Source organism: Panulirus ornatus, chromosome 19 (assembly GCF_036320965.1).
Source record: "Panulirus ornatus isolate Po-2019 chromosome 19, ASM3632096v1, whole genome shotgun sequence".
Classification (NCBI taxonomy): Eukaryota; Metazoa; Arthropoda; class Malacostraca; order Decapoda; family Palinuridae; genus Panulirus; species Panulirus ornatus.
The window spans coordinates 56050112-56071923 of NC_092242.1; the positions used below are offsets into that span (position 1 = coordinate 56050112).

At 44.0% G+C, this 21812-nt stretch overlaps 1 protein-coding gene across 1 annotated transcript in view; it reads right to left on the reverse strand.

Annotated features, from left to right (window-relative positions):
* Positions 1-21812, reverse strand: part of LOC139755520 (uncharacterized) — a 135742-nt gene that overhangs the window by 61051 nt on the left and 52879 nt on the right. Inside the window, exons 37-52 of the mRNA XM_071673908.1 lie at positions 20985-21102; positions 19301-19530; positions 17875-18024; positions 17243-17387; positions 15836-15853; positions 15565-15665; positions 14413-14596; positions 13268-13422; positions 11791-11920; positions 8944-9375; positions 7038-7130; positions 4519-4616; positions 3349-3489; positions 2570-2671; positions 1689-1836; positions 736-830 (exon numbers count right to left, since the gene is read on the reverse strand). Of these exons, the coding sequence (XP_071530009.1) occupies positions 736-830; positions 1689-1836; positions 2570-2671; positions 3349-3489; positions 4519-4616; positions 7038-7130; positions 8944-9375; positions 11791-11920; positions 13268-13422; positions 14413-14596; positions 15565-15665; positions 15836-15853; positions 17243-17387; positions 17875-18024; positions 19301-19530; positions 20985-21102 (2340 nt within the window). The remainder of the gene's footprint in view (positions 1-735; positions 831-1688; positions 1837-2569; positions 2672-3348; positions 3490-4518; positions 4617-7037; positions 7131-8943; positions 9376-11790; positions 11921-13267; positions 13423-14412; positions 14597-15564; positions 15666-15835; positions 15854-17242; positions 17388-17874; positions 18025-19300; positions 19531-20984; positions 21103-21812) is intronic.

The window sequence follows — 21812 nt, forward strand, 5'->3', positions numbered from 1 at the left end:
GTGACACACACAGACTGAGGTGATATGCGCGCGACCCCCCCCCCCCCCCCCGCTACACCTGACCTCTCAGTTATATAGGTCAACACCGGTTACCCGCAGCTAAGGTAACCGGTTCCTTATATTCTATACCACACTGGGGACAACAGACGACGCACAGTGGTGTTCCCTATATTCTATACCACACTGGAGACAACAGACGACACACAGAGAAGTTCCCTATATTCTATACCACACTGGGGACAACAGACGACACACAGAGGTGTTCCCTATATTCTATACCACACTGGAGACAACAGACGACACACAGGGGTGTTCCCTATATTCTATACCACACTGGGGACAACAGACGACACACAGAGGTGTTCCCTATATTCTATACCACACTGGGGACAACAGACGACACACAGAGGTGTTCCCTATATTCTATACCACACTGGAGACAACAGACGACACACAGGGGTGTTCCCTATATTCTATACCACACTGGAGACAACAGACGACACACAGAGATGTTCCCTATATTCTATACCACACTGGGGACAACAGACGACACACAGAGGTGTTCCCTATATTCTATACCACACTGGAGACAACAGACGACACACAGGGGTGTTCCCTATATTCTATACCACACTGGGGACAACAGACGACACACAGTGGTGTTCCCTATATTCTATACCACACTGGGGACAACAGACGACACACAGTGGTGTTCGTGATGCTCCAGATCCTTACCTTACAGTCCTGAGTGTTACGTGACCGGAGACACTCAAGGCCACGCTTACGGTCACACGTGACCACCTGCCCAGCCTCACCTGGGGTCATGTGACCTGGCGGAAGAGATTCGTCTCATGTAGAAAAATCGTTTCCTTAAATCGTCAACTCACAATGGACGACACGACACTCAGAAGACTACAGAGAAAACTGTATTCATAAAGCAAAGGTGTTTCATAATATATATGTACACAGGAAAACATTATGTAACAGTAGGATTCTGTTAACGCGTATGCAGGAGTGGAAAGATCAGCAGGAATCAACGAGCAGGAATAGATTAGTGTATCTCTTGTTCATCTAATGTGGAGTCATTAGGTTAGGAAGAGTGTGAGGAGGAGGAGGAAGAGGAGGGGGAGGAGGAGGAGGAGGAGGAGGAGGAGGAGGAGGAGGAGGAGAAGTTGGAGGAGGAGGAGGAGGAGGAGGAGGAAGCAACAGTGGGGATGGCAACTACTTGGTGAGGATGACTACGAAACAATGACTTTTAAAGAGGCGATGACTCCACGTGAACCTGATTTGGGATCATGGTGACAGAACCCCACCAGAGATGTGTGTCGTGGCGAAACGAGGAGGTAGAGGAACACAGAAAGGTGTATGTATGTACAGAGAGGTGGATGGCCACCAGAGGTAGACAAGGCAATGCCTCACACGAAGTACTTCAAGAACCACATCCGTGGAACATAAGCCAGTTGAAGGTAAATGTTACGACAGGTCTGCACGGAGGATGAAGACGATGTCAAACAACTGAACCATGTAAAGTAAGAGAGTCTGGGCTAAAGTAATGATGAGGAAAGTTAATGACAGTAGTAAGTGCAGTACGAAACCATCAACAGAGCGGTTAGTAGAGAAGTGTAGTGAGTCTAGGAGTTAAGGACGAGAGCGAGAGAGTGAGGAAGCTCTGTAGGTCAGTTACTCACTTCCTTTGACGCGACACTCGATCCTCTGTGGCCTCCTGCACAGCTTCGAGTACTTGTTACGCAGCTGTGAGATGAGTTCCCTCTCGTTGCCTAAGGACGGGGTCGACTCGCTCACCCACGAACTCCACTTGCCACACTCAAACGACACCTGGGGTATAAATGTTCATCATGTAGTATATGGGTTGCCATGGGATATATTACTTATACATAAAGGGATTCAAAAGTGGTCATATATTGGCGTTACCAGACCTCGCCCTCAGCGGGTTGATCACACCACGACTTCAAAGTCTCTACCCACAGCCAGGCCACACAGACCTCTTCCTGGTCTACCCCGGCTCCACCATATGCCCTGTTTCTGTCCAATGACAGCACGTCGCCTCCTGTATAGCACATCGTTTTGATTCACACTATCCCGTGTTCTGGCCTCAAGTATTTAAGATCTTATTCTCTTCATCCTTTCATCTCCAATTTCGTCTCCCCCTTTTTCGTTCCCTCCATTCCTAATGTATATATATCCTCTTTATCAACTTCTCCTCCCTTCTCTCCACGTAACCAAACCATTTCAAGTCCATTCTTTTCAGCTCTCTCAACCGCACTCTCTTTATTACCATACATCTCTCCCACCCTATCATTACTTACCTAATCAACCCTCCTCAAACCATAGGGGTTAGTGTGGCTATAGCCACAGCAAGCCAGAGGAGAGGGAAAGAGGAAGAGGTCAATATAGCTGTATCACAATGGATGACGTTCAATCAACCCTCCTCACCACAGGGGTTAGTGTGGCTACAGCCACAGCAAGCCAGAGAGGGAGGGGGAGGAAGAGGAGGTCAATATGGCTGTACCACAATGGATGATGTTCACACCAGGAGGCGTCATCTTACCTCATGAGGAACTGGCGAAACACACGACGTCGAGTCACACCTCAAGAAGTTGTTGACACACTGGCACGTCTCACAGTCGTCCACGAGGAAGGCTCGGCCAGGCTGAAAGTTGAAGACAAGTTTACCTTTCAGTAAAACAACTTTGAAATGTTTGGATATGATGGGGGAAAGATGTACTGACAGTTGAACACATGTTATTTTACGTATTATATCTTAAAGAGGATGAGTTAGCAGAGTGGCCAAGTCTATCTTGAAGACCTGGCTGTCCCTCGCCTTGACTAGGCTGTATGGTCGGGTCTGGGGAACACAGTTGTAAAATAGTCCATATTTCAAGGTGTCTGAGGCCTCGTGGGGAAGCCAGAGGACTACAGCAGCTCTCATGAGAGATGATGGTCTAGATGATGACTTGATTGTGAGAGGGAGAAACGATGGAAGCGTTGTGACACAAGAGGGAAGGTGGAAGATACCCTCTGGGGAGAGCGTGAAACCACAAGTGAACGTAAACTCAAGGAATGAAATGTGTGTGTGTGTGTGTGTGTGTGTGTGTGTGTGTGTGTGTGTGTGTGTGTGTGTGAGTGTGTGTGTGTTTAAATGAACTGCAAAACATGGCAGTGCAGACCATGGGTGTCAGTATAAAACAAGGAACCAAGAGTCATCACATCCATGTTAACGCAACATGTTGATCATCAACAGCCAGGCAACTTCATCTCTGGCTTCAGACATTTGCTGGAAGCAGTTAGACAACTGTGTCCCTCACGTACGAGACAACACACACTTACGGGTGCAGCCATTCCATTGGGGAGGCGACAGTTACAGTCCTGGATGGAGACACAAGTCGTCTTGTCCCTCAGGTACTTGTTGGCGGGGCATGCCACCCCCAGCTGTGTGTCCACGCAGGCGGGCGCGTACTGACTATCATACTAGAAAGAAAAGTTTCATATTATAAGACTTGTAGGATGAGACTAAAGCTCAAATCATACACAGCTTTTTGGAAACTCTGTTTGATCATGATTCTCTGGAGGAAGTTACGTGAATGATCATTATTTGGTGATTTAAGTACAATAACCTGAACACATTCACTGCCGGGGTGGAATGATTTCAACACACTCTCCTCTCCTCTCTCAACCACACTATATTTATTACCACACATCTCTCTTACCCTATTATTACTTACTCGATCAAACCACCTCACACCACATATTGTCCTCAAACATTTCATTCCCAACACATCCACCCTCCTCCGCATAACCCTATCTATAGCCCATGCCTCGCAACCATATAACATAACCCTTTTCGCTCTCCAAGATAACGTTCTCTCCTTCCATACATTCTTCATCGCTCCCAGAACCTTCGCCCCCTCACTCACCATATGACTCACTTCCACTTCCATTGTTCCATTTGCTGCTAAGTCCACTCCAAGATATCTAAAACACTTCACTTCCTCTAATTTTTCTCCAACTCATCCCAACTAACTTGTCCCTCAACCCTACTGAACTTAATAACCTTGTTCTTATTCATATTTACTCTCAACTTTCTACTTTCTCACACTTTTCCAAACTCACTCACCAACGTCTGCAGTTTCTCACTCGAATCAACCACCAGTGCTGTATCATCAGCGAATAACAACTAACACACTTCCTTGGCCCTCTCATCCCCAACAGACTGCATACTCGACCCACTTTCCAAAACTCTTGCATTCACCTCCCTCATCACCCCAACCATAAACAAATTAAACAACCGTGGGGGCGTCACACACCACTGCCGCAGACGGACCTTCACTGGAACCAATCACCCTCCTCTCTTCCTACTCGTACACATGCCTTGCACCCTTGGTAACAACTTCTCACTGCTTCCAGAAGGTAGGCAGAGGTAAGAAACTGATTCTCTGAACATGATGAATAACCTAGTATCTACAGTAAAACCTAATAATCAAACGTGTATTTACTTACCCGACATTCGCCGTTCTGTCGCAGGATGTGGCGGTAGTAGAGACAGACCCGGTCGCAGCGTATTGCGTTAGGCTCGTACTTCTGGCCAAGCGGACACGCTGGAAGGGGAAGGCTCAGGTCAGTCATTCTTACCATCACTGTCTTACGTCTGGTTTAGTCACTTGGTGAAGGAGAAACTGATATACACAGTCATGTAACCCCGAGGCTGACCCGCCCTACGAACCAGAATTATGTGGCAAGATTGAGACATCTCTGCACAGACTCGACTCACGTATCTGTATACAGACTCATGTATCTGTATACAGACTGAGATATCCGTATGCAGACTCAGACATTGGTATACAGAAAACAACACGTGTCAAATGTGTGTGTTGACACTGGGTACAATCAGGTTGACCCACCTCGACGATGCAACACGATGCCATTGTTTCCCCAGACAGTTTTCAGAGAGGGAAAACCCTAACGGGAAATCCGTAACGTAAGGACGAGTGTCGAATACTCCCCACAGCCAGTAACGTCAGCAGCAACTGAAGTGTTGGACGACTGAACATCTCTGATCAACAACAGAAACACTGATGATCACTTTGATTCAGAGCAGCTTTCCAAACCCACGTACTGATACAAGACAGATTATGTGTACAGACAGCACAGGTAAGACTCCATGCCGAGCCTGAGGTCTTTGGAAATAGACATGAACACTGATACTAAAGAAAATATTCTATGGGCGAGTAAGACATCATAAACAATATGTTTACAGACATGTACAGACTCCTGGCCCTTTGAGCACAAGGCTCTCACGAGGACCTCTGGCTGCAGATGTCTCCCGGGTGCCTCTAGTTATCTCTGTTATCTCCTCTGCTCCCTTAATGCTACAGAAGTGATAACCTTTGCGTCAGTTCCTACCACGGTGCCGTGACATCCTCTCATCCTCGGGCTGAGGCCCTCTACCGACGTGACGTCAACATACACCACAGGGAATGGCTGAAGTTCTCCCACACGGATGGTAGGTGAACCCTCAAGGTCTCCATCATTGACTATAAGGCATCCACCATCCTACTTGTATTTAAGCCCCTCACAAACACATTCCCAAGATTGAATTCGTCTATCATCTCTAATTCTTCGCACTGCAGCTGCACTTCGTCACCATCTTGCGCATCCGACCCACCTCCTGTAAACGTTTCTTTATTCATTAACACCTCCTCCTCTGACTGTCCCTCTAGATTTCAGCTACGTACTTTTATTCCGGTGACTGGAATAGCTCACAAAGCCTATATGTCATTGTCCTTGGTAAGATTATAGCCTCTCCTCAGGTCATGCTGCTGTGCTGAACCAACAGCAGATGTTATTGTTGCGTCAGTAGAGAGCTGCACGTTGCTCCTCTCAAGCTACTTCCTCCAGTTCATGGTTCAGCCACAGGCATCTTCAGGCCATTTAGACAAGAGACCTGGCGTATCGACCCTGTAAAATCTTTACTCCCTATGAAATTCCCTCAGCTATCATCACATGAATAATTATCGCCAACGTCTTCCACTAACAAATCTTTCTGGTCTTTGCCCAACAATTACTCTTACGGTATTTGTCGTTCTGTCTCTTTCTCGCTAGTGATACCATATTTTTTTGTCTTTACTCTCGTCAAAGTCACTCCTCTTGATGTTCTTTTCTTTCCTAACTCACCTTCCATGATCAACGAACACTCACCCTCTGATGCACATCTTCTTAATCCTAAGTCCATCCATACAATTCATTTTCGTCCGATCCAAAACGCACGTCTCTTATACAACGAGCAAGACACATAGGATGATACTCCCCCCATACCTTGATAATTGCTTCTGAGCTTCCACTCGTGCTTGCTCACCCGCTTCATCTATGCCTAAACACAAGAACTTTCTCTCTTTCTTGGAACATCATCCCGCAACTTTTAGCAGTTTTAGTGTCTACAATCATTGCTTAAGTCCCGTTTGCTTCAGCATCTTGAATCTTACAGTCTTCTCTCTCTCATTGTCAGTCAAGGAGTCTGTTTTTAAAGGCAAAATCCGTCAGTCACATTCTTTCTCGTGCATGATTACCCTCCCTGAGGGACCCCACTACAGTCCACTGCAGCTCCTGACATCTGAAAGCCTTCGGGCAAGACGTGTCATCTCGATCTGACCTCCACCCTTCCCTCGTCTTGGGTTCCTTTCCCACTCCGTCTGTTGTGTTTACCTTCCTCTCTCAACGACCCAGAATCGAGAGACCAGAGTGTTGCGGTGTACCTTAGCTTAGGACGAGGCTGCGCTACATCTACATCCAAACCTAAAAGACCTCACTGTCTGTAGACTTGAAGGGCAGTTGTGAGAATGTTGTATGGTTGTGTGAGCCAAGTCCTGGAACATAATGTTCTCACTCCACTGACAACGACAAGTCAACCCAGACAGAACCTGCGCCCTGTAGCGTTCCCTCACCGTCCGAGCATCTCTCTCCCCCGTCCAGCCATTGAACACTGATGACCACAAGGGCACCAGAACGTGTGATCTACTCACTCTCGTCTGTGGCGTATGGTGTGGTGAGGACGGTAGAGTCTCGCACGTCCACATAGGGTGTGGTGGGCGGCTGGACCGTAGTGGTGACCTTATCTGTAGGGCAACAGAAGATCATGACGATAAGCATTAGTTAATGTCCGGGTCATGTTTATAATCAATATGACGATAATCATTAGTTAATCTCATGTTAATAAATAATATAAATTCGTTATCTCACAAAAAGATCAAGACCTTCTTAATTGATTTCTATTATGTATGACACATATAAGTTACTGATGGGTGATCATATGTATTGTTCAAGTGGGGGATGTGTGAACACAATGTAAATCTGTGCAAACTGAAGTAAACAGGAGCAGATGCAGTAGATGACGGTAGATGTAGTAGTATGAGCTGAGGAAGTAGATGACGGTAGGTGTAGTAGTATGAGCTGATGAAGTAGATGACGGTAGATGTAGTAGTATAAGCTGATGAAGTAGATGACGGTAGATGTAGTAGTATGAGCTGATGAAGTAGATGACGGTAGATGTAGTAGTATGAGCTGATGAAGTAGATGACGGTAGATGTAGTAGTATGAGCTGATGAAGTAGATGACGGTAGATGTAGTAGTATGAGCTGATGAAGTAGATGACGGTAGACGTAGTAGCATGAGCAGATGAAATAGATGACGGTAGATGGAATACGCATGTACGAAGCACTATATCTAGTAAGGATAGTCTCATACACGAAGCCAAAGTTTATACATAACAAACATGGTCTATACATAACAAACTTTAACTTCTTGCTTCAGTCTTCGAGGATGAAGAAACCACCAACTGAATATCAGCATTTCTCTCTCACCCATCAACCAAGAGGTTCCAGCCGGTCACAGGAGCTATGCATCACAAGACGAGTGTAATATATTCTCAGTACGGAGACAACGGTGACTGACCCACCACACAGTTACGATCCACGAGGGAAGGAAGGTTCCCCAGTGCACTGGATCTCCACCCACCTCCAACCCGGCTCTAAACTGACCATTCCTTCTTTTAAGTTATACACTTTTCTTCTAACTTCAGGAAAAACAATATATCACGAATCCTCTCAAGTGTTTCTTTGGCAATTTCTCACTTTCTACAACATGAAACTCTGCGTCAACATATAGATCTAAGTTTTCAAACATCTCCCAAAATTCTGATTCCTTTTCCCGAATGCCTTTTACTCTAAACTACTTTTATTTTTTTTTTTTTTTTTTTACTCCTCCATCTCTAAGCAGAGTTGCTTCCTGTTGATCAATAATCAAAGCTTAAGTTTAGAACTTCTCTTGGATCAATTCTGTCTCTCGTCCTCGACACATCATTAAAGTGAGTTACGTTTTAAGCGGGGAAGAAATCATTTTACTTTTAAAGTTTCAAAAAATTCTGCTTCCTCCTCAGTTTTCTCATTCATTTTATGGAAATGCAAATTACCAATCTTGTCCTCAATGTTTCATTGGTCCTTCTGTGACTGTAAGGTCAACAGTCACTTCAAAATGTCTTATACAAACTTGATCTCTGGAATATTATTCACGAAAGCTCAACACTGTGTCACCCTCTTCCTACAGGGAAAGAGCCAAGCCAAATAGTTTTATGTTATGATAAGTCTGACATCTTTTAACAAAACTGTATCTCATTTCACCTATCCATTCTCTCTCTCTCTCTCTCTCTCTCTCTCTCTCTCTCTCTCTCTCTCTCTCTCTCTCTCTCTCTCTCTCTCTCTCTGTATCTATCTATCTATCTATCTATCTAGCTGTGGTTACATCTTCAATTAGAAATATGGGCAAGCTCCAACTCAGCCGAAGACTTCACATAACCTTCCTCCACCTTGCGTGTGTGTGTGTGTGTGTGTGTGTGTGTGTGTATTTCATCATACACCTGGGATGGGTACTTACCACAAGAACAGCGAACCCGGATGGCATAATCCTTACACACGTTGCCACGACCAGGTTGCTTGAAGTTCTGACACGTCAGTCCCGAATCCTTGCGGCAGGTGACGTACATGTTGCCGCTGCTGGTGTAATCCTTCAGTGCAGAGGTCAACTTACTCAAGGGTTCGTCCCTTCGGCCTCCCTTTTTACCCTTGCGCCTTCCCTTCGCTTTTTTGCCCGGACGCGATGCTTTCTCTTCGCGGTAGGCGCACTCGATGTCAATGATAGGCATGTCACCGCACAGTTCGAAGCCGCTCTCTCGTATCTTATCAAACGTCTCGAAGTCACCGTTGTCAGTATCAGGGTGAGACACGTTGAACCATTCCGTCCAGTAGTCCTCCGTGCACAGCTCCTCGGGCGCGGGAGTCGACACCTCGACCACCTTCTCCGGCGGGACTGTGGCAGGTGAGGCATATGATCAGTGAGGCGGGACGATGAGGCAGGGGAGGTAGGAGTGAGTGGTGGGATGAAGAAGGAAAAGTTGCAGGTGACGGAGAAAAGAAAGGCGCTTGGGCGGGGCTTTGTAGGCGAAGGAGTGCAAATGACTGGGAGATGTATAAGAGAAAGTGGCAGGAGGTCAACAGGAAGGGGCACACACACACACACACACACACACACACACACACACACACAGGAGACAGAGAAATATGAACACATCATATGAGTCGTCAGGACCGGTCTGTACACCTCTCCTTCATGTGGCAAGCACGACATGACTTACTCAAAAAATGTGAGAAAATGTTATCAATTCTTTTAATGCGGACATGTCGATTTATATCCATCTGTCATGGCTGACATGCATCCACGGATTTTCACTGGCTGGACACAGATGACGTATAAGAATCTTTTTCTTGGACTAATGATGACGATACGTGAGGCTGGGGATCAGCTGTGTATAATATTGTAATACCATCATAACATGAGTGACACACCACACACCACCACTTGCATGTATACAAACACACGAGACCAAACCGAAGATCATGAATGTGTAAACTAATCAGACAACATTCCCAGCAAGATTACTGATCACTAATGATTAATGATGGAAGATCAATGATGAATGATTAATGATGAATGACGAATGATTAATGATGAATGATTAATGAATGATGAGTGATTAATGATGAATGATGAATGATTAATGAAAATGATTAATGAATGATGAATGATTAATGATGAATGATGAATGATGAATGATTAATGATGAATGATGAATGATGAATTATTAATGATGAATGATGAATGATGAATGATGAATGATTAATGATGAATGATGAATGATTAATGATGAATGATTAATGGATGATGAATGATGAATGATTAATGATGAATGATGAATTAATGATGAATGATTAATGATGACTGATGAATGATTAATGAATGATTAATGATGAATGATTTATGATGAATGATGAATTAATGATGAATGATTAATGATGACTGATGAATGATTAATGGGTCACTATTCTATCTTCTTAATTCAGTTGACACTTGCGATGATTGTCTCTCATAGTTCTGTTCTCATTCATTACCCTCACGTCCTGTAATAGTTCCCCTCACGCCCTGCATTCATTCCCCTCACGTCCTGTATTCATTCCCCTTACACCCTGTATTCGTTCCCCCTCACGCCCTGTATTCGTTCTTCCTCACGTGCTGTACTTACAGCTGGTTCAGTTGATGTCTTACTCTGGGATCCTAGCGACCCACACCGCCTTGTGCCTCACACATGATGAAGACACACTGAGAGAGGCCTGTTAGCCAGGGTTTACCTCCTCACCGCTCACTTCACTCTCCTGCACCTGTACTGCTAAACCTGTACTCTTACACCTGTACTCTACTCTTACACCTGTATTCTACCCTTACACCTGTACTCTACTCTTACACCTGTATTCTACCCTTACACCTGTACTCTACTCTTACACCTGTATTCTACCCTTACACCTGTACTCTACTCTTACACCTGTATTCTACCCTTACACCTGTACTCTACTCTTACACCTGTATTCTACCCTTACACCTGTACTCTACTCTTACACCTGCACTCTGCCCTTACACCTGTACTCTACTCTTACACCTGCACTCCTACACTTGTACTCTACTCTTACACCTGTATTCTACCCTTACACCTGTACTCTAACCTTACACCTGTACTCTACTCTTACACCTGTATTCTACCCTTACGCCTGTATTCTACACTTACACCTGTACTCTACCCTTACACCTGTATTCTACACTTACACCTGTACTCTACCCTTACACCTGTATTCTAACCTTACACCTGTACTCTACCCTTACACCTGTATTCTAACCTTACACCTGTACTCTACCCTTACACCTGTATTCTAACCTTACACCTGTACTCTACCCTTACACCTGTATTCTAACCTTACACCTGTATTCTACCCTTACACCTGTACTCTAACCTTACACCTGTATTCTACCCTTACACCTGTATCTACCCTTACACCTGTATTCTACACTTACACCTGTACTCTACTCTTACACCTGCACTCCTACACTTGTACTCTACTCTTACACCTGTATTCTACCCTTACACCTGTACTCTAACCTTACACCTGTATTCTACCCTTACACCTGTATTCTACACTTACACCTGTACTCTACCCTTACACCTGTATTCTAACCTTACACCTGTACTCTACCCTTACACCTGTATTCTACCCTTACACCTGTATTCTACCCTTACACCAGTACCCTACCCTTACACCTGTACACTTACATCTAAACTCTAGATACAAAATGTACTTTGCAGAGTTACATACTGAACCCAAAGTGTCAGTAACTTACCGCTACATTCCGGTTTGATCAAGACGACATTGGCTTCGAAGTCACACACAAGAGTGTCAGGGTTGAAGAATGTGCCGGGACCACATTCTTTGGTCACGTAAAACATTTCAGTAAAGGATGAGAACGCGCACTGGAAGGAGACCATATGTCTGGTTAGTAAGGTGAGGTGAGGAATAAACACAGGATAATGTGGCTCAGAGTCATGCAAAATACTAGAGTGATTAGGAAGGCTTCTGAACAGACTGGAGACGAAAGAAAGACGTGGATCACCCATCTATCCTGTCCATCTATATCTTCATACATTATCTATCTATCCTGTCCATCTATATCTTCATAGATTATCTATCTATCCTGTCCATCTATATCTTAATACATTATCTATCTATCCTGTCCATCTATATCTTCATACATTATCTATCTATCCTGTCCATCTATATCTTCATACATTATCTATCTATCCTGTCCATCTATATCTTCATACATTATCTATCTATCCTGTCCATCTATATCTTCGTAGATTATCTATCTATCCTGTCCATCTATATCTTAATACATTATCTATCTATCCTGTCCATCTATATCTTCATAGATTATCTATCTATCCTGTCCATCTATATCTTCATACATTATCTATCTATCCTGTCCATCTATATCTTCATACATTATCTATCTATCCTGTCCATCTATATCTTCATATATAATCTATCTATCCTGTCCATCTATTTCTTCATAGATTACCTATCTATCCTGTCCATCTGCATCTTATGTAACTTTTCTGTCTAAAACAATGAGGTAGACAGAACTTCCTGTAAACCCCGCATTGTACGGCCATTTGTGCGCAGTGGATCATAGTATATACGCCTCACGTCTCATCAGTAACTCGTACTTCACTTACAACTTAGGGTCAACGTCTGCTTCCCCTGTATCTATCCATACCACGCCAGTAGCACTAATCATTCATCTTTTCTCGGCCTTGAGCATTCGCAACGTATATTCACTCCACAGTACTTCATCATCTTTTAACAAGGGATCGTATCTATAAATGTTTTGGAATTCAATATATCCGCTCACCAAGCTCCATATTCTCTTCTTAAGAAGTGGACGTCACAGACATACGTCAGTTTTACATCAGTCCCACCTGCGAACATCATCACGCCAGCTAGTTCACGGTCTACTCATGCATCATTGGACTCTACAGCTTCTGCATATCTTGTTCAGGTTCTGGTATCTTGATCCGATATTTCTGCACTTACTGTATCTTTCTTAATAAATTCGTGACGTAAATACGCTCTTATAGCTTCCTCATCTGTCTAAGAAACACTGTTCCACATTCGTTCCTCCCCCTGTGTCTCTTACACTGTTCCACATTCAGCAGTCCTTCAAAATACTAATTCCATTTTTCCTCCACCTTAACAATATATTTCCTCGTTCTCTCCCTCAAGTTTGTGACTTACTCCTCAACTCATCACCCACTTACCTCATAGAACTTCCGGCAGTCGTCCTCATGCTCCTTGATCTGAACGCTGAAGAAGTTGCACGTCTCTGGGGAGGGCGTGGAGGTCGTAGTTACCGGTGGCGGGGTCGTACTCAGCGAACAGTCGCAGTAAAATCGCATCTCGTAGTCGTAACAATCTGAGGCGTATGAACGTATCTTAATGATGTTACGAGTCACGTGTGTGTGTGTGTGTGTGTGTGTGTGTGTGTGTGTGTGTGTGTGTGTAACTATATATGCATAATTTGGTTGTTAGGGCTTCAGGCCTATCAGTTGCCATGGTCATTAAGGTCGTCAACATCCAGTTACATTCACCAACCAAAGAATCTGCAACACCTTCACACACACACACACACACACACACACACACACACACACACACACACATATCATACATACATAGAGACATAGATACATACATACATCATACATACATACATCAAACATACACACACATACATACATACATACATACATACATACATACATACATACATACATACATACATACATACATACATAAATACAAACATACATCATACATACATACATCATACATACATAGATACATACATACATATATATATACATACACACACATGCATCATACATACATACATACAAACATCATACATACATACATAGAAACATACATCACACACACACACACACACACACCCACACACACACCCACACACACACACACACACACCCACACACACACACACACATATATCATACATACATAGAGACATAGATACATACATACATCATACATACATACATCAAACATACACACACATACATACATACATACATACATACATACATACATACATACATACATACATACATAAATACAAACATACATCATACATACATACATCATACATACATAGATACATACATACATACATATATACATACACACACATGCATCATACATACATACATACAAACATCATACATACATACATAGAAACATACATCACACACACACACACACACACACACACACACACACACACACACACACACACCCACACACACACACACACACACACACACACACACACACACACACCACACACACACACACACACACACACACAGAGGTCCTGATGACTCACGCTGAGGAGCCTGGAGGTCATCATTACACTGGAGTCCCGTGTTGATGGTGCAGACCACGTCCACCTGGCCGGCCGCCTCAGCCCTCATCTTGAGCCCCACCACCTGGCACTGTGTGTCCACGATCTGATGAGCCGCACAGAAGGTGTACTTCTCACCCAGGGAACGAAGGTCGTCCATGTCGTCCTGAGAGATGCATGATCAACACGTAACACCAGGTGTGTACCTACATACACACCTGACGTGTGCATGTTAGACACACACATACACACCTGACGTGTGAATGTTAGACACATACATACACACGTGACGTGTGAATGTTAGACACATACATACACACGTGACGTGTGAATGTTAGATACACATACACACGTGACGTGTGAATGTTAGACACACATACATATGACGTGTGCATGTTAGACACATATACACACGTGTCGTGTGAATGTTAGACACACACATACACACGTGACGTGTGCATGTTAGACACACATACACACATGACGTGTGAATGTTATACGTACATACATATGACGTGTGCATGTTAGACACACATAAACACGTGACGTGTGAATGTTAGACACACATACACACGTGACGTGTGAATGTTAGACACACATACACACGTGACGTGTGAATGTTAGACGTACATACATATGACGTGTGCATGTTAGAGGGAGGTACACATATAGCACAGGAATGTTAGAAGGAAGTTCCAATGCAACATGGGAATTTCAGGATGTGTACATATATCATAGGAATATTGGGAGGTACATATGTAACATAGGAATGTTAGGAGGTACATATGTAACATGGGAATGTTAGGAGGAGGTAGATTTATAACAGGAATGTTCCTTAGGAGGAGGTACATATAACACACAGGACTATCAAGAGACACACATACAATATGTTAAAACATTCAATGATAACATGACAGTAATGGCACGTTTGCTGGAAAATGTTATCTTTCAAGACTGAAAAAAAAAAGAAAAAAAAAGAAATTCCATAAATTTTCAAATGATATATCCCTATAAATACACATATATCAGATCTTCATATACATATAGGAATATATATGTATATATATGATCGAAGTTATCTTCGTCCAACTGGGACGCACAAGTGGTGCCCCCAGTTGCGGGAGCTCGGCCTACCCAGTCATCCGGGCTCGGGGTGTGTGTGTTCATCCACTGCGTCCAGCCATCCACGCACACAGGCGCTGTGGTCGACGTGATCTCCGTCGTTGTGGACGGGACTGCAACGGTAAAGTGATACTAACAGTTAGATACAACCCTCCTGCAGCGGATGGGGGGAAAAATATATTGATCATGGAATACAAACGTTGTTAACTAATGTCAATGATGTGTTATCTGGTTACATGCAGCATTACCTCAGTCTTCACTAGGTGTCCCCCCTCATCCTTACCTAGGCCTGGTGTTGTCTCTGTCAAGGAAGAAAAAAAAACTAAAATGTAGATTAATGTTTTTATACAATGACAACATCACATACTGTCTTCACAAACTGTACTGCAGTTAATGTCATTGTCAAACTACACTTAAGCACGCTGAATTTTTTTTTTCTGTAGCACATTATAAGTTAGGGAATTGGGCACAGGAAATGGGTCACTGTGTTCGAATATGATTCTTATGAGACAACCAAGTTCAGATGGAAACTTGAGAGAGGCGTATACAGCGGTCAGAGAACTTGACACAGTGGGGGATATAGAATACGAAAGCGGTCACAGAACTTGACACACAGTGGGGGATGAAGAATACGACAGTGGTCACAGAACTTGACACATAGTGGGGGATGAAGAATACGATGACGTATTATAAATGGATTGGATGCTGGCGTCGGTCTGACGATATAGCAGACTGAGGTGCCGTAAGCACGTGTAGGCAAGACAAACACACCGATGATACCAGAGTGAGTTAAAAGTGGAAGAAGAAGAAGAGATGACGAAGACGACCCACCAAGATTGCCTCGACTTAACTGAGGAACTTATATACAATCTACAGAGACCTAGTCACGTACATGGTTGTGATGGAGGGCAACCTGATCAAACACATAGGAATGGAGACGAAGAATGTTTGGTTCAGGTATGGATGGATGTGTTGTGGCGGGAGAGACGCACACACACACACGACATGTGAATAAACCTGTGTGGTTGACATAGTTGCCAGCCTATGGCTAAGGTACCACGTTACTAGTATTGATCAGTTGGTCCACAATCATCCCCTGAACAATATCACAATCGCACTTACATACTTGAATTAGAAGAAATTCAATCAAATGTTTAAAGCTCATATCACACAAAAGGTAAAGTGCGCATCTGAATATTCATCTGAATCTTTGATAAAAGGAAAATGGAATAGGAAAGGTGTAAGGGAAGGCCAAAGAGACGGTATGTGAAGTCAACAAGAGGTGAATGAAGGAAGACTTCCTTATAACTCTGAAGTTTCTTCATCAAATGGACGACGTCAGGCATGAACATCGAAAAAAAAACTGGCAAAGAAAAGGCAACAAGAGGTCAACATGAGGTCAAAACAGAAGGTCATCGCATGAATATCAGCAAGTGCTATGTCGGGCAAGGTGTGAGGCAGTGTTCCCACAACAAGGAAAATGTGGAGCAAAGGAAGGAGCTCCCTGGTAAGAATGGGCGCCAAGTCATACTGTCTGGGGAACTCTGGGAAGTTTGGACGAGGGTGAAGTTGAGGATGAACGAACGTACACCAACCCCCGCCCACCCTTGCCTCTGTACTGCACTAATGGACAGTGAGAAACAGGATCATATACCACCAAATGCCTTCGAGAAACAAAACCACAACTCACCTTTGACATCGCAGCCCTTGAGTTCTACCCTGAGGGAGATCTCCGAGTAGAAGTCAATCGGGACGATCCTGACGTAGCGGGCGAACACAGGCTCAGGGAACAGGTTGGTCACCGGGGTGGAGGAATCGGTGTTGCCGGGGAATTGCTGCAGGTCACAAAGTGAACCAGGTTACCAGCTCATACTACCTCGACATCAGAGGAAATTCTCATTCCTGACATGTCCCTCCCGTTACCCCACCTCCAAGAGACCCACATCAACAGAGATATTTCATATATATATATATATATATATATATATATATATATATATATATATATATATATATATATATATATATATATATATATACAGAGAATATACTGATGCATAACCTTCTGTAGGAATAGCTCACCTTATCTTTGCCCAATACAGACCTAATTATAGATAACATTCCCCTTCACTTAGTATATCCTCTAACAAGATTGTGTATTGCAATTTAAACTCTATGCGTTCATTAGAGTATAGATAGATGGCTTGTGGACGTGAACTACCTCCTCGTCATCAAACAATGAAGTTTTTATTCACTAAAATTCAGCTATACACACGACGATGACCCCACCACCTCCAGGGTCACGTCTCAGCTCACACGAACCTTGGCAAACGACGCATCTTCGTCCTTCACGTCTTCCCAGGTGGCTCCAGTCTCGGAGGTCTGGACGGCGAAGGTCGTCACGTACTGCTGGTAGAACGGATGTCCCTGCGTCACCACACCCGTCACCTCCGTCACCTCGCCCAGGTCCACCTGTAGAGACACGTCACAATGATGGACATGATGTGACTGAATGTCTATTTCTCTCAATATATCATGACCTGATCCAGGATAACTGTACTGTATAGTAGACTTCAGACTTCAGGTGTGTTGCTGTTCATCAGATGCACTGAAGCATAGGCTCATGCAGTATGACACACGCACATAACCTTGTTAGAGATGATGTTAAAAAAAAATAAGTAATTTAACAAAATTCGAGTTGTGGCTGAAGGAAATATACTGAATGTTGATATAGTGAATGTGGACAGCACAAAGGAAGTTAGAATGTTATATGAGAGTAAAAAAAAAAAAGTTCAAGGGACGTGGTCCACAAGTGGAGAACTCTTTCCCTATAAATACAGTGGACAAGAAAGGGAACTGTTTACATGCTACGCATGTTGCCAGATTTGAACTCACCCGACCGCCATTCGGGTAGTCACTTGTTTACCTAATGGCGTCCTAGCTACGACTCTTGGTTATGTATCAACTGATTGTTATACGTCTTTCTTGTATCTCCCCTGATGATGTGATCATTACACGAAAGTGCACTTGGGAACTTACCGTGTTTCATTTCCCCGTGGACAAATAGGGATATACTTGATCACGCGCTCAAAGGCTGGTTGGCAGTTACCATATACAATACCTTTACTTTCACATTATTATGTCTCATAACGTAAGGGTGTTTTGACCTAAACTATAAAACAATAAAGTTGGACAAGAGTGGACAGAATACGTGACTGAGACGTTAAGGCTTGAAACAACTGCGTTACAGGGGGAAGGTTTAGAGGTCTCTCAAATCAGTCCAATAATGGAGAGAGAGAGAGAGAGAGAGAGAGAGAGAGAGAGAGAGAGAGAGAGAGAGAGAGAGAGAGAGAGAGAAGTATGTAATGACACGACGATCACAGAGCCTTTGAGGTCTCTTTGAAACCGTTTGATGGCGTGAAGTGCGAACACTTTAGTCTTTGCAGGATGCAAGAGTTGAGAGCTACGAGAGGCTATACCATCATACCAAGCAAGATATATGTCATGATATAGGCAAAGATATACCATACAGTATGACACCAGTGGATCAAGGGAGGAAACCGAGTGATGGAATGGTGGATGCGGACGGTAGACACAAGTCCGAAACCCTGTGTGATGGGAAAGTTTTACAGATGGGGTATCGCAAGTGCTAAACTCCCATGCTAACAACACGTAATGACTGACACACACACACACACAATACAGTCAATCAGTCGGAGGGCAAGACAGTGCGAGGAGGAGGCGTCACCTGCAGCCACTCCGCCTGCGCTGCTTTTTCGTCGAATTCGTCCACACTCTGAGCAGTCCAGGCCCACTCGGCGTTGAGGCGGGCGGCGTACGGCTTGTCGTCCGGAGTCATGAGGGACGACGCAGTGATCTGGTCGTTAGTGATGCTGTAGTCCTCCATACCCAGTCCATCCTGGCACTCACACTCGCAGTAGACCCTCACCTCGTAGTCCTGGCAGTACTGCTGACCAGCTGGAAAACATTGAGGAGTGACTAAACAACATAGAGATGTGTTGGGTTATTGTTTTTTCTTAATTCTTTTTCTTGTTTGTTGATCTCAGGAAACAAGTGTATTATCCACAGGATGTATGCACGAAGCAAGATCATGGGGTTTTGTGGGCTTCAGTGATGTAACAATTAGCTTTAACTAATATATATATATATATATATATATATATATATATATATATATATATATATATATATATATATATATATATATAATGTATAGTACTTACCTATCGGCACCCTAGGTGTTACCGGACTCTGCCCGTTCAAGGTTAGGTCGTGAGTGAAAAGTCACCTTTGGCGAGGCTGGGTGATTTTGATGAGTACAGTCTCGTCAAACAACGTCACACTCTAAAGGAGTCATCATTTCCCTGCTACTAGAAGTAGAGCAACCTTAGGCAGTAGGAGCCTCTAGAGGGACGCCGTGGGTGAGACCAGGACTCGATCCTGGGGTTCGATCCCAGGGGTTCGATCCTGGGGTATTCATGGATGGCACAGCGTCAATGAGCTGGCCTTGATATGGGGCCCTATTCAACAGGCTCGAACCGTCTGAAGCCGCACGGGAGACAGCGATCACCCGTCGTCCTGCACTAGGTGACGTGCAGGAAACAACAGTGTCACAGATGGTTACGAGTGTTACACGTCTACTCGGCGGTGCGTGTGTTACCAGAGTTTACCAGCAACCTACTGTATCTTAACGTCATTGGTAAAGCGAACCAGTTGTAAGTGGCTGCCGGAGGTTCAACCTTAAGAGTCCAGTGGAAAGTTCCTGGAACCTCAGACGTAACCACACACACACACACACACACACACACACACACACACACACACACACACACTCACTCACATCGTCGCTGGAACCGTCACAGACACTCGTGTTGTTGTTTCCTACCACTTAGCTCCCGTGTAGGAAAGACCGAGGGAATGGGAGGTGTGTTAATACCCGAGTCCCACCACCGAGAAGGAAGGAGTGGAAGCTTTCACGTCCTCAAAGAACTCTCTTTTCTTCCCAGCATTTGGGATCTCGGATTCCAGACGCCTTCGCGATAAGGGATGGTCATGACGAGTGAGGATTTCAGTTGATAAAACTCTGAGATGAGATTTTAGTTCGAAACCCGAGACCAACACAAGCAGATGCTCGGTGCTGGATGTATAGCTCTTGTGAAAAACTCAGCAGTTCCCAACAGAATCAGTTCAGTCCACCGTTCAAGGACGAAGACAACGTTCACACACATATATCAAAACTTTGCCTCCTGTCGCTGCTCGCCTTTATGTTACACACATTGCATATCTTACCATCGTCTGTTCACAAGTTCGTTGTTACAAAGGACGCTGTAAACCAACGTCCTTACATTTTTCTGTTACATACAAGGTAGAAGATATGGCCTCCTGACTACCCCACAGAAGAGAGTACTCACCATTGTTCCTGCACAGGGCCCCTTTCTTGTCGCAGGTCACTATAGATTCGGCCTCTCCCCCGAGCACAGGTCGACACTCCACCTCAGAGATGTAATGGTCAGGACACAGCGAGTATTTCTGCAGAGGTTGACGGTTTCATGTTAGACGACGGAATTCAGAGAAAAAGGGTTTGCAAACTACAACGCAAATATCTTCTACAGATTACATTATTAGAGAGGAAAACGACACACACACACACACACACACACACAATACTAGAAAATCTAGTACATTTTCTGTTGTGTTCCACTGAAATTTCAGGAGTTATCTAAACTGTCACCTTCCTAAATCCCAGATGATTAGATTACGTCAAGCTGTGTGAGTCTTTGTTATAAGATATGTGACAGTAAGGAAAGACATTTGATGTCATAACTCAACCTTCTGATCAGGATGACTGAGACACAACATTGATCATGTTATTGATGATATCAAAATAACAAAAGGTTTTCTAGAGTGATTATTTTTGTGTCATTTATCTAATATTATTTTTCCATAAATAGTCACCATTTCCCGCGTTAGCGAGGTAGCGTTAAGAACAGAGGACCGAGCCTGAGAGGGCATATCCTCACTTGGCCCCCTTCTCTGTACCTTCTTTTGGAAATATCAAAGCAGGAGGGGAGGATTTCCAGCCCCCACGCTCCCTCCCCTTTTAGTCGCCTTCTACGACACGCAGGGAATACGTGGGAAGTATTCTTTCTCCCCTAACCCCAGGGATGATATATATATCATACTGTCAATCATTACCAGAGTAGCAGAGAGGCAGAGCGGCAGTGCGTCAACAATACTCA